The 13,819-nt window shown below is 43.7% G+C and overlaps 1 protein-coding gene across 1 annotated transcript; it reads left to right on the top strand.

Moving 5' to 3' along the window:
* Window positions 1–3,259: 3,259 nt before the first annotated feature.
* Window positions 3,260–11,119, top strand: LOC114616113 (acylcarnitine hydrolase-like). The gene is made up of 12 exons (XM_028761637.1): window positions 3,260–3,335; window positions 3,682–3,889; window positions 4,991–5,132; window positions 5,800–5,933; window positions 6,010–6,268; window positions 8,485–8,583; window positions 8,842–8,982; window positions 9,106–9,186; window positions 9,402–9,546; window positions 9,903–10,037; window positions 10,406–10,478; window positions 10,906–11,119. The coding sequence occupies exons 1-12, from the start codon at window positions 3,260–3,262 to the stop codon at window positions 11,117–11,119; spliced, it is 1,707 nt and encodes a 568-aa protein (XP_028617470.1).
* The last annotated feature ends 2,700 nt before the right edge of the window (window positions 11,120–13,819 follow it).

The raw sequence follows: 13,819 nt of genomic DNA on the forward strand, positions 1-13,819 counted from the left end.
TTGGGGTTTAAAGTTGATAGTGCTACAAAGTCCATTTATTTCTTTTTACTTGTTTCAACATTTAAATGAACATTTGTAACCTCAGTCTTTGAGATTTCATGTATGAGAAACACTCTATGCTATCCCTTATCATTCTAGGCAAACTTTCATTAAATCCAATAAATTCTCAAATAACAGTGTAGATGTGTCAGCCCCAAAGTTCCTCTGTCTTTTTCACTGAGACTAGACTATTGGTTCCTCCCTCCCTCCCTCTCTACCTCCTTTTTTCCCTTCCTTCCTTCCTTCCTCCCTTCCTTCCTCCCTCCCTTCATTCCTTCCTTCCTTCCTTCATTCCTTCTTTCTATAATCTTCTTCCCATATTTACTCTTCTTCTCCAAATCCCAGATCTTCTTCAAATAAAGTGACTGGTTCAGGGACTTTTGGCTGCAGGAGAGTGACTGTGTCAAAATCCTGGGTCTCCATTCTCAGCAAGTCATGCTTTCTTATATTTAAAATTGACAACCGAAAACCTGCTTTCCCTAAGCCCTATTGACTTCATCCACTCAGAATGCTATTCCCAAAAGACCATAAACTCCAAACTGCACAGAGGACAAGCCTGAATGGGACAGGCCGACTTTCAATGGACAGGCTTCTAGCTGGCATGTCTTTCATGACCACATTTTAAACAGGCCCTTAGTGGAGTTGACTTGGGCTGGTCCTGGGTGGGATGGGACAAGCAGGACCTCCCTGTACACTCTGCAGAGATGAGGTTGGCCTCAGGGCAGCTGCTAAGGCTTGGGTTTGGAGAGTAGCCTTCTGCTGTAGCTAAGCCTGTCAGGGAAAGTCATCCACCTCCTCTCAGACATTAAAGACTTCAAAAGCAGTTTTCTCACCAACTCCTATATGAGGATATTTCAGAAGGTTTGCATACAGTTTATACAAATTAGAAAATTATCTCAAATAAAACAAAGTATATCATGTGTTGATATGTGGGGCCAGAAGGAAAAACAAGGGAGTCGTGACCTCATGTGGTTGACAGACACATGAAGTTATGAGGAATGGATTTTTTACAAAAAAAAAAGAGAGAGAGATTCAAATTGATATTCCTGCAATTCCAGAGACAGCTCATGATGAAATGATGGATGGGATGTCAGATGATCCTGGGGATGGTATTGATATTGTCATCAAAAACAATCCCAGGCTGTGTCAATTGTCTAAATACAGGATATTTCAGGGATTGAGTTTTCAAATTTATTGGGGGGTGGAAGCACTGCTGAAATACCAATGACTCCACCCCTAAAGTAGTTGACAGGCAAGCCTGGGTAGGTAGAGCAATGGTCTTTCACTAAGTAAAACTTACAGGTACTTGAGTATCTGGTATTAGAGCAGCTGTAGACTCAACATATTGAAAAGTGTACCAGTCCACAGAATTGCCCTGATGCTCCATGACCCACATTGTACTACCCGCTGCCATCCAGGCACTGCCTCCCTGCCACTTATGTCCTGATGGCCCTGATCATGATGTATGTATCCAGAGGCAAAGAAAGATCTCTGTCTCTCTGTCTCTCTGTCTCTCTGTCTCTCTGTCTCTCTGTCTCTCTTTCCCTTTCTTTCTCTCTCTCTCTCTCTCTCTCTCTCTCTCTCACACACACACACACACACACACACACTACTCTGTATTTATCTCTCATGATACCACTATTCACTCCTTCCTTCCACAGAGCAGAACCTGAGTGTCTTCATTTTATAATTTCACTGTGGCCATGGCCATCATCAACACGGGGCCTCTGAGTGATGGTCCAGTGAGTAACAGAGCACACTGGGATGTCTAGAGCTGAACTACAGAATTGTCTTGGATTAAGATGCACATAGATGCCCAGGACCCACTTCATCCTGAGATTGAAGGAACTCAGAACTTCTCAGCCCTCGTGGTGTAACAATTCTTTGGGCAGGGAACTTGGTGCAGACAGAACAACTACCAAGATGGACTAGGACCACAGACAGGACAAGAGTGCAGTGGAGGGGTGAAACTGTATCAAAGGGAACTGTTGATTAGAGAGAAACCAGGAAAAACCGTGCTTTGTTATGCCAGGGAAGCAGAGAGACACAGGAAGAAGTTCTGTAGAGCCAGACTGCAGGCTCTGGATTATTTTTTGGATAATAAAGATAGTAACCATAATTTGGATCAATGTCAGTTCTCACTAAAGTCTATCTGACACTGAATCCCACAAATCTCCCTCCAGAGAGTCAGGCTGGATTGGATATGGGCTCCTGATTCTGAATTCGTGGATATATCCTCTCAGGGTTTTTTTTGCAATTCTGAAAATTCTATTTGTTGATTTGTATCTCAGGTTTATCATTGATTGACCCCAGTGTTGGAGCTATTAAGACCTCATTAAGTACTGCTCATATGGATAAGAATGAGATTGATTAGGGTGTGGTAAGAGAATGTTCCTCCAGTTCTGCTGACCTAAGTTCTTTCTTGAGATTAACAGGGTGGAAGGAGTAGATGGACTTAGCACAACTTCTCCTTTCACCATCCCAAGAGAGCAATGGCCCGGGAGCACACACACACACACACACACACTTATCCATGAACACAACAAATGCAAACAATTAAAATCATTCGTTAAATGGATGAGTGACTGTGAAGTTGATGTTGGCAGGAGCTGACCACTAAGAGGAGACTCATCATTATTGTGGAGTGAATAGGGACTGTCAACTTTAAAAGCCTACAGAATTTCAGTTTGTTTTGTTGGAACAGATTCGACCTAACAGGGAGAGGGACCATGCAGATCCTAAGATAATTGCAGAGACCAAGGACCCTGGAAGCAGGCTCACTAGACTGAGTCTTCAAAGGTAGGAGGAGTCTTGAGGATGAGGTCACACTCAGACCTTCTGCATTTATCCACTTTTCCTGTGACATCTAGACTGTGACCTTCTCACAGAAGATCTCCTACTTCTTCTGTTACAGTTTTCTGTCCAGGTGAGGGGACAGGGTTCCTGGTATCCAGGACAAGCTCCAGAATTCATGCTGTGCCTTTCCAGAAGACCAGAGAGGGAGCAGAAACAACAGAGGTGACTTTCCCTGCCTCCTGGCCATTGGCTCCTATCACTTGCGACTAATAACTTCTCCTATAATGAGAACTTTGACCGACCACAGGGTCCCCACCTACATCTTTTGATTTAAATTCCTGCCTGGACAGAACTCACACAGTCTGCTTCCTGTTTGTGAAACGTGGCCATCTTAGCAGCACAGAGGCAGACCTGCGAGCTGACCATGCCTGGGCGCCAACTGCACAGCTGGCTGCATGCTGTGGTTTTGGGGCTGCTGCTTCTTCTTATCCATGTGAAAGGTGAGGCTCACTAAATTGGCAATGGGGACTGACTGGAGTCAGAGAATAACTGAGCTTGTAGAAAGGAAGGCATGGGGGACAAGAAGGGAACTGATTGAAGTTATAGATCAGACATTCTCAAACTGTAGGTAACGACCATAGGGAAATCCCATATATTGAATGGTTCCTAGCCAGAGGGATAGGGAAGCTCCTACACTCACAAGCTATACACAGGTGTACTGAGGATGGGAGGGGCTGCAGTTGGGTTCCCTTCTTCTGTGCCCTGGTAAAAAACATGAGGTGGAAATCTCACAATCTGCTGGCAGCTGATTACAGAAAACTAACCCACATGGTATCTCTCCACCAGGTCAAAACTCCTCAGAGTCCAGCCCCATCAGAAACACACATACTGGCCAAGTCCGAGGCAGCCTTGTACATGTGGACACTAATACTGATATTTACATCTTCCTGGGAATTCCCTTTGCCAAGCCTCCTGTAGGACCACTGCGCTTTGCACCTCCTGAGGAACCTGAACCATGGAGTGGTGTGAGGGATGGGACCTCATACCCAGCCATGTAAGTTTTGGACCCAGAGGGTTTCAGGAACTGAGGTAAGACTGTCTCTGAGCTCTGGGCCATGCTGAAGTGTGTTGTCCATCTCAGCTATGCAGCAGTTTTCTCTATTTGTGGATGAGTGCCCCATGTGTTTTCTGATGAAGTACTAAGGCTGGGTAGAACAATTGTACCAGGCTCCTGGGTCAGAGCTTCATACTCATAGGGAATAACATGAAGGTACTATGGGGAGAAACAAAGATAAAATTGTTCACACATTCCAGTTAAGCAAAGTGTTCTCTACCACAATGGAGGGATCTCTAGGCATGATTAAATGTCACATATTAGGCAACAAGCACCCTGAATCCAGGAAAATGCACTTCAGGTCCTTGAATACAGCAGTGATCAAAACTTGCTAACCCTATCCTCACAGTCATTGTGAAAACATATAAGGCCATGTACCATTAACCGTGGAACAAATATGTGTAATTAATTCCCTCTGAAGACACTGAAGACAAGAGAAGTTCCCTGAGAGTCTGTACATATGATGACTACCCACTACCCTTTAGGGCAGCATTGTCCACTGAATCCTCTAGTAGCTGTGTAAGGCCAACACCCAAATATTACTATCTTAGATTGTTTTCTGCTGCTGTAATAAAGTATCAAAAAAACAACTAAGAGGGAAAAGGTACTATTAGAGGCTCCAGATTACAATCCATCCTTTGGGTAAACACAGTGAATCAAAACTACAGGAGCTGCTCACATCACAACCATGCCCAGGAACAGAAACTAGAGAATGTTTGTGTGCCTGCTAATGCTTAACTCAATTTTCTTATATAATTCCATGAATGTCATTACAGACAGCCAAACATTTTCATGGAGACCCTTACTAATTTCTCTCTCTCTGAGACTCAGAAAGAATAGCATCCACTGGCAGCCTCCCTAGAAATCTGGCTCCACCCCAGCTTTCATGGAGCCTGTGGCCTTTCACTTGGTCAGAAGGGACTTAAGGAGAGAATATGTGAGGAGCAGCAGCTGAACATGCCTGAGATGAAAATCTCCAGACTCACATTGGGTTTTGATCATCATCCATCTCTTGGAATATCTGTCTGCTATTTTCATCAGGTGTCTGCAAAACTATGATATGCTGAGTGAATTAGGCCTGCCAAATATGAAAATGGACCTGTCTTCCATCCCTGTGACTGAGGACTGCCTTTATCTCAACATCTACACACCAGTCCATGCCCATGAGGGCTCTAACCTGACTGTGAGTGTCAGGCTGTGGTCAGCTTGGGGAGAGGGCATTTTTTTTTTCAAGATGATTAGAAGGGACAAAAGCAACCTCAGTTCTATTGCAGAGTGGACCCTGATGAAATTCTTAGCTTACTTGGGTCAAAGGCCATCTGAGTCACATGAAGCAATTGAAGCATGAGTATGAGACAGAGAACACCAAGCTTGGGCAGGAGCACCGAGCCATCAAAGGCTTTCACTGTTTGATAAAACCAGAACTCGTTCTATGACTTGTTCTCTACAGAATCACTTAGGGGCTCAAGACTTCAACACTGATTTCACCCAAATTTACACTTTTGAACGATCTGTTTTGACAATGAGGGTTGATGATCCTTTCCATTTTTAATCTGGAGAGGTATCCACGGAGACACCCCTCTCTGTTCCACTGTGAACAGCCTGAGTAATGATGACATCACTCTATACATAAAGGCATGAATTCAAACTGGGACACATGGTGGGAATGGGGTCTAGAAACACACTAATGGGAATGCTAGAGGGTCCTGGCTGTGGTCAAGGCCCTGAGTCCTGAGGATTTTTATGTATTTGTGTAGCTGCACAGAGGCTCAGGAGTTGATAGTCTAGTAAGCAGACAACAGGGCTTGGACAGGCTAGGAGCTTCCTGGCTTCTCTCTTGACTTCTCCAGGTGATGGTGTGGATCCATGGAGGTGCACTGGTCACAGGATCGGCTTCCTTTTATGATGGATCTCTATTGACAGCCACTGAGGACTTGGTGGTTGTCACTATCCAGTATCGTGTAGGTGTCCTAGGCTTTTTCAGGTAAGGCCATTACTGGACAATAGTAGCTGATCAGAACCTAGATAGCTTTTTGATATATGCTCCTTCCACTTCTCAGCACTGGAGATGAGCACGCCAGAGGAAACTGGGGATACCTGGACCAAGTGGCCGCCCTACGCTGGGTCCAGCAGAACATTGCCTACTTTGGTGGCAACCCTGACCGTGTCACTATTTTTGGCGAGTCTGCAGGTGGCACAAGTGTGTCTTCACAGGTTGTGTCCCCCATGTCCCAAGGGCTCTTCCATGGAGCCATCATGGAAAGTGGGGTGGCCCTGCTGCCTGACCTTATCTCTGACACCTCTGAGATGGTCTCTACTGTAAGTGTTTTCAGCCCTGCTGCCTAAGCTTTTATACTCTGGTACTCTGGTGTTTTGTTCAGTGGGAGAAATCAAGAACCATGGGAAATAACTTCTTTCCAATAATTTTTTTATTTTAGTTTTTTATCTTTAATCATTTTTTAAAGTCCACTCATTATCCTCCTTCCATTCTGCCCTCTGAAAGTTCCTCATCCCATTCCTCATCTCCCATCTCCAAGAAAATGTCCCCACACACCCACAAACCCCCACACACCCTACCAAACCTCCCCATTCCCTGGGGCCTCAAGTCCCTCAAGGGTTATGTGCATCTTCTCTCATTGAGACAAGAGCAGGCAGTCCTCTGCTGTGTGTGTGTCAGAGGCCTCGGGCCAGCTACTGTATGCTGCCTAGTTGATGGCTCAGTGTCTGAGAGATTTCAGGAGTCCCGGGTTAGTTGAGACTGCTGGTCTTCCTATGGGATCTCCCTCCTCCTTAACTTCTATCAGCATTTCCCTAATTCAACCACAGGGACTCCTGGCTTCTGTACATTGGTTGGGTGTATGTATCTGCTTTTGTCTCAGTCAGCTACTTCTTGGGCCTCTTGAAGGGCCACCATGTATGTAAACACATAATAACATCAGTAATGGTGTTAGGTCTTGAATCCTCCAATTAAGATGGGTCCCAATTTGGACTTGTCACTGGATCTCCTTTTCCTCACTCTCTTTTCCATTGTTGTCCATGCAGTGCTTTTAGACAGGGACAATTCTAAGAGTTTTTGACTGTGGGAAGGCAACCCCAACCCTCCACTTGATGCCCTGTCTTTCTACTGGAGGTGGACTCTACAAGTTCCCTCTACTGCTGTTGGACATTTCATCTAAGGACCCTCCCTTTGAATCTTGAGATTCTCTCACCTCCCAGGGCTCTGGTACATTCTAGAAGGTCCCCCTACCTCCTACCTCCTGAAGTTGTATATTTCCATTTATTCTGCTGGTCCTTGGGGCTTCACTCCTGGTCCCCTCTCAATACTTGATGATGTTCCCCCTTTCTCCTATCTTTCCCTCTTCCCTCCCTCACCCAGTTTCCTCCCTCCCTCTGCCATCTGGTTTCTTTTCTCTCCCTGGTGGGGTTAAAGCATTTTCACTTGGGCCCTATGGCTTTTTAACCTTTTTGAGTTCTGTGGATTGTATTCTGGGTATTCTGGGCTTTTTTGACTAATATCCACTTATTAGTGAGCACATACTATGTATGTCTTTGGGGTCTGAGATATCTCACTCAGCACAATATTTTCTAGTTCCATCCATTTTCCTGCAAAACTCGTAATGTCCTTGTTCTTAATAGCTGAATAGTATTCCATTGTGTAAACAAACCACGTTTTCTGTATCTATTCTTCTATTGTGGAACATCTGAGTTGTTTCTAGCTTCTGGTTATCACAGATAAGGCTGCTATGAACATAGTGGGGCATGTACCCCATGGGCACGGTGGGGCATCTTTTGAGTATATGCCCAGGAGAAGTATAGTTGGGTCTTCAGGTAGATCTATATCCAATTTTCTAAGGAAACTCCAGATTGATTTCCAGAGTGGTTGAACCAGTTTGCAATAATTTCTGAGAAACTCGGGGGTTAGCATCTACACTCTTCTACTTCATACTGAATGAGTATGCTCTCTGTCCATGAACTAGTCCTTGCAGTTTCTATCATTGGCAAAAATAAGTATGCATGTGCTTGGGAGCTGGTTCACTAGTTTTTAAATAGGGCTTGGGGTGCAAGCCTGAGGCCATAAGTTCAAATCCCAATAACACACAAAAGGCTGGAAATAGTAACATGTATCTGTACTTCACAAGTGACTCTCATCAGGTGAGAAGCAGAGACATGAGAATCGTAGGATGTTCATAAACCTCATTAGTGTAGGCAGTAACAAAACAAGAAGTCACCCGGTCAAATAACGGGGACAGTAAAGGCTGAGACTTTGTTTTCCAAACTTCATATACAAACCTTTAGACAATTACACTTCCACCAATACATGAAACTCAGAAAACTAGGTGGAGAAATCAAAGCTACTCTAAACAAAAAGAACAGGTATGCAGGTAGAAAAGGCCCTGCCTGCTGGCTGTCAATTTGAGCAATTGTACAATGGGAACAATATGTATTTATTCCAATCCACACTATAGTGTCAGAATTAGGCACAACAGCATCAACTTGGATTGAGAACTTTTCATCTTGCCTCATTCCCTTTGCAGACGGTGGCCAAGCTCTCTGGATGTGAGGGCATGGACTCTGAGGCCCTGGTGCGCTGTCTGAGAGGCAAGAGTGAAGAGGAGATGCTGGCTATTACCAAGGTTGGGAATATGTCTGGGACAATCCGGTCTACATGATGTGGGGTTCTGAACCAAACACCTCATCTTCATGCCTTTGTGTACTTTCAGTTCTGTGTGCAAAATAAATATCAAGATAGGCTAATCTAAGTGTAGATTCTCCTCCAGGGTGAGCAGATCACCCTGAAACTAGTGAGAAGTGAGAAAAATGTGGAGCTGACTCAGTTGACATCAGGGTATTTATTTCACTAACCATCAGCTTTGACTTCTAATGCCAATCAGGTCTTCAAGGTGATCCCTGCTGTGGTGGATGGGAAGTTCCTACCCAGGCATCCCAAAGAGTTGTTGGCATCTCAGGATTTTCACCCTGTCCCTAGCATCATTGGTGTCAACAATGATGAGTATGGTTACAACCTTCCTGAGGTGAGGCACAGTTTCAATCTCTGGGAGCCTGGAGAGCATATGAATGCTAAGCCATAGAAACTCAATACATCTTTAATCCAACTTCATCAGATACTAAACTTACCATTGTCTTCTGCCTCCCAGTACATGGGCTATCTTCAGACAATAGAGAAAATAACCAGACAGAACCTGCAGGCTCTTCTGAAGAATGCAGCAGTACAAATGGTAAGATACGTTTAGTCCTTTCCAAATAGAGGGGTCCCTCATATCTTCTTCTCAGACAGCATCTTTACTAATACATTCAGTACATATTGTGATTCTGTGTGGGGTCCTCAGACCTAAACCCTATGTCATCCCAGGCCACATTCTCCCAGATAGCAAATATTGCCTACTGAATCTATACTATGCCTAACCTCGTTGTCCCTTATCTCCTGGTGTAGAAGCTGCCTCCTGAGTGTGGTGACCTGCTAATGGAAGAGTACATGGGGGACACTCAGGACTCAGAGACCCTCCAAATACAGTACAAAGAGATGACAGCAGACTACCAGTTTGTGATGCCTGCTCTCCAAGTAGCACACTTTCAACGTGAGTATATCTGTGACAAGTCTTATGGCCCCATTTCAGAGACGGGAGTCATGGGTGAACACTGTGGAGTGCAGTGGTTTCCAGGTCTCCTCATATCTAGGTTAAGAGAGTGAAACTTGAGTACACAGGAGAAAATTGGTTGCTGATACTCTATTGACCTAACAAAACCACTCAGAGGCCATGGGCACTGATTAGCCAAAGATTTTTCCACTGCTGCTGCTCCAGCCTTGATCATCCTCTCCCATTTAACTTCTATGATTCTGAGTAACTTTGATTGATGCAACTTGTTGTCCAAATATTTATGAGAAAAACTTTAGGTGAGAGGCAACTAAGTCATTATTTGTCCCCATCCCCAGGTTCCCATGCCCCTGTCTACTTCTATGAATTCCAACATCGACCCAGCTACATAAAGGAACCCAAGCCATCCCACGTGAAGGCTGACCATGGAGATGAGGTTCCTTTTGTCTTTGGGTACTTATGGGGCATGAAACGTGAGTCTTTATTTCTTTATTTGAACTGAATGCGGTCTTGGATGACTTCCTGTAGGGATTCCTGAGCTTTCAGTCCTTTCCAGAAAACCTAGGTTATGAGAGAGGGAAAAAACTCACATGTGTACCACATCATGACCTCAAAACAATGCTTAGCTTAGAATCTATACCCTTTCCAGTCTAGCCTGTGATGGAGGAGCTGACATCACATCAGGGCAGGAATTGAATTGGGGATCTTCCAAACTGAATAATGAAGAAGAAATTCAGAAAAGATAATAGTTTGGTGTCAGATAACAGCTAGGATGACACATGTGAAGAAGACTTGGCAGTTGCATGAGGTGGCATACTCTTTGTCTTTCTCATGACTCAAGCTAACTTCACTGAGGAGGAGAAGCTGCTGAACAAGAGGATGATGAAGTACTGGGCCAACTTTGCACGACAGCGGTGAGAGCACTCCCCTCAACCTTACACATGTGGGTCCCTATCTAGGGCTTCCTTGGAATGGTGGATTTCTAGCATGCATGAATCTTCCATCACATTAGATAGAGTCTTTTCTACACAATAGCATATTTATATAGGTACATTGTAGGTCTCAACTGGTCCTCTCATAGTGATCCAGCTGGTGGGGCTATAATGCTATGGTACTTTTCCTTAGATCTTGCCTCTTAGAGGTGACATAAAATATGTCAGATAGTTTCCCCCACATGAAGCATTAACTCGTCAGTGACACTTGTATGCACATATCAGGACACCTGTCCCATCAGACCCCTTAACCAGTGTCCTAATCGTTCCACTGCCCTCACCCAAAACGTAGGATTGGGATTTGGATGACTGTAACCTTACTATTCTTTGCTGGCTGCCATATCCACAGGAACCCCAACAGTGAGGGTCTACCCCACTGGCCTGGGTTGGACCAAAATGAACAGTACCTGCAGCTGAACACCCAGCCTACTGTGGGCCGAGCCCTGAAGGCCAGTAGGCTGCAGTTCTGGACCAAGACTCTGCCCCAGAAGATTCAGGAGATAAACGGGGCTCAGGGAAACCATGCTGTAGTGTTCGGTATCAGGAACGGGGTGTGGGAATGAGGGCAGGAGGGGTCATTCTGAGGTTTAAGGTCTATTTTTTTGTTCCAACACTCAGAGAATCATTTCTAATCCAAATGTTTTCTCTTTCAGACATGTATGCGGCACCCTTCATGTGTTACATCTTATTCTTCTGGGCAAATTTTTATTGGTCTTAATAAAAGTATCCATAACATTGTAGATGTGTGAACCCTAAGTATCCAGATCGTCTTTAACCCTTCATTGAAACTAGGCTCCTTCTTCCTTCCTTCCTTCAATCCTTTCTTCTTTTTTCTTTCATTCTTCCTTCCTTCCTTCTTCCTTCCTTCTTTTTCCATTTTCTTTGTCCTTCCTTCTTTCCTTCCGTCCTTTCTTCCATTGTCTTCTCCCCATCCTCACTCTCCTCTTCTCCGAGCCTCAGACCCTCTTCAAATGAAGAGGGTGCTTCAGGGACTGTAGACTACAGAAGATTGACTATATCAGAATCCTATGTCTTCTCTTTGCAAGTTTATGTTTTCTCATATTTATAACTGACAACAGGAAACCTGATTTCTCTAAACCCTATTGCCTTCAAAATGATGTTCCCAAAAGATCATAAACTACAAACTGCACTTATAGCATCAGTGGCCTCAAATATTTGAAGGCCAAGATAAAAGCATTACATAACCCCGGGGCATGATAACAAGACACACATCTCTGAAGCAAAATAAAAATCATAACTTTAGTAACTTACAACAACAGTAACAAATGTACAATCATATAGATTGTGAAATTCGGGGTTGAGATGCCCACAGCTTTGCTGTGTGGTGAGAAACAGTTCTCTGGGAAATCAGTCTCAAAGATTACTTCTGGTGCCTTCTCCTGGTGGAATGCATAAACAAAACCCTTCAAGGATAGTATTAAGTCCCTGCTGACTTGAAGTGGGAGGCAGGGAAGACCTTCCTGTCAGTGAGACTGACCACTTAGGATGTTTCCATTTTATATGTACATCATTGACTGAAGTTCCTACTGCCAGCATGCCTCTGCTCATCAGCTCTGTATAGACACACTGAACTGGGTGTCAGTTATGTTTGAGACTTTAACAATTTTCTCATTTTTGATAGCTTGAGTGTGGATTGGTTTTATGGTGCTAGGGATTGACCTTAGGATTTGTGCATGGTGGGCAATGGATCCACCCATGAACCCTCAGACTACTGTGGATTGTTTAGATGAGATTGAATTAAACTCTTTTAGGTATCTGGTTTACTTAGTCTGAGTAAATTCTCAAGGCATGCACCTGTCACCAAATCAGATTCCCCCTTGCTTCCCATAAGGATTCCCTCAGGTCCTTTGGGTGCCATTAACTACTTTTAATCCTGCTTAAGAGTAAACATGACATTACTTTATCTTACTATATTAGGACTTGTCTCTAATCCAATATAAATAAAACGTTTTGTGACTGGTTAGGTCAGTTCACATAATGGTTTTGTTTCCTTTTATTGTAGAATGCCATCCAAGTGTGCACACAACACATTTTATCCACTTACCAGACTATGCATAACTGTTGTCTTTGTTTATCACCTCTTTTCTTTGAGAAAGTTTCTATGTAGCCCAGGAGGGCCCTGAACACATGATCTTGCTCTTTTGGCTTCCTTAGTGGGTGGATTAAAGGTTGAACTATACGATTATAAGGGGCACACATTCTTTGTTTGGATTTTAATAAGCTGTATGGAAATTATTACAATGATTTTATGTGATCTCCTGTGTTCTATTGTTGGCTTTATAATCTAGAGCAAAATTCTATGTCTTAAGACACATGTGTTAAACATTTAAAGAAGTTGTAAGGCTAGGGATATAGCAGTGGTAGACAGCTTGCCCTGCATGTACAAAGCCCTGAGCACCATAAAAAGGTTAAAAAAAAAAAAAGACAGATTAGATGACATAGGGCTTGAAATCATAGTTGCTCAGAGACCTGAGGCCAGGGATCACAAGTTAAGACTTGCCTGAATCTGCCTATGACTCGCTTGTCCCCATCTAAGCTGGTATTGTCTGCCAAGGCTACCTATTTACAAGGTCCATGACCACTCAGGCTTATAAATTTCCACAAAAGCTGCCCGTTGGCATTAGCTTATAGCCATCTGTTTCAATGTTCTTCCACTGAGACCCAAGACTTGGTGTTAGTATACATGTATGACAGGCCCACTGTTGATTTTAGGCCTATGGCTGATTTTAGGCCTACAGTGTGTAAGCAGGGCTGCCCCTGAAATCTGAGCACCTACACTCCAGTGTCATTCCCTTCCCCACGTCCTGCCTTTCTTTTTTTATACCCCTGTGTGAATTAATTATGATTTTGAGAAAAAAATAAAAAAAATAAAAAATAAAAAAATAAAAAATAAAATTCACCAAGTATCAGAGGAAAAAAAAAAACACTTGCCTGACCTATACAACAAGCTCCTAGAAAAACTGGAAATTTTAGTTGTGGTCTGTCTCCACATAAAATGTACAAAATAATGGCTGTTAGGGGGTGGTGGTGCATGATTTAATCCCAGCACTTAGAAGGCAGAGGCAGACAGATTTCTGAGTTCGAGAGTTCGAGGCTAGCCTGGTCTACAGAGTTAGTCCCAGGACAGCCAGGGCTACACAGAGAAACCCTGTCTTGAAAGAAAAAAAAACAGAAACATACAAAAGACAGACATACAGAAAGAAAGAAAGAAAGAAAGAAAGAAAGAAAGAAAGAAAGAAAGA

The sequence above is a fragment of the Grammomys surdaster genome, unplaced genomic scaffold (assembly GCF_004785775.1).
Source record: "Grammomys surdaster isolate TR1022 unplaced genomic scaffold, NIH_TR_1.0 283290, whole genome shotgun sequence".
Classification (NCBI taxonomy): domain Eukaryota; kingdom Metazoa; phylum Chordata; class Mammalia; order Rodentia; family Muridae; genus Grammomys; species Grammomys surdaster.

Coding starts and splice junctions, on each gene's coding strand:
- LOC114616113 (XM_028761637.1), top strand. CDS start 3,260: ATGCCTGGGCGCCAACTGCACAGCTGGCTGCATGCTGTGGTTTTGGGG. Junction 8,983..9,105: donor ATGGTTACAACCTTCCTGAG/GTGAGGCACAGT, acceptor TCTGCCTCCCAG/TACATGGGCTATCTTCAGAC. Junction 10,038..10,405: donor GTACTTATGGGGCATGAAAC/GTGAGTCTTTAT, acceptor TCATGACTCAAG/CTAACTTCACTGAGGAGGAG.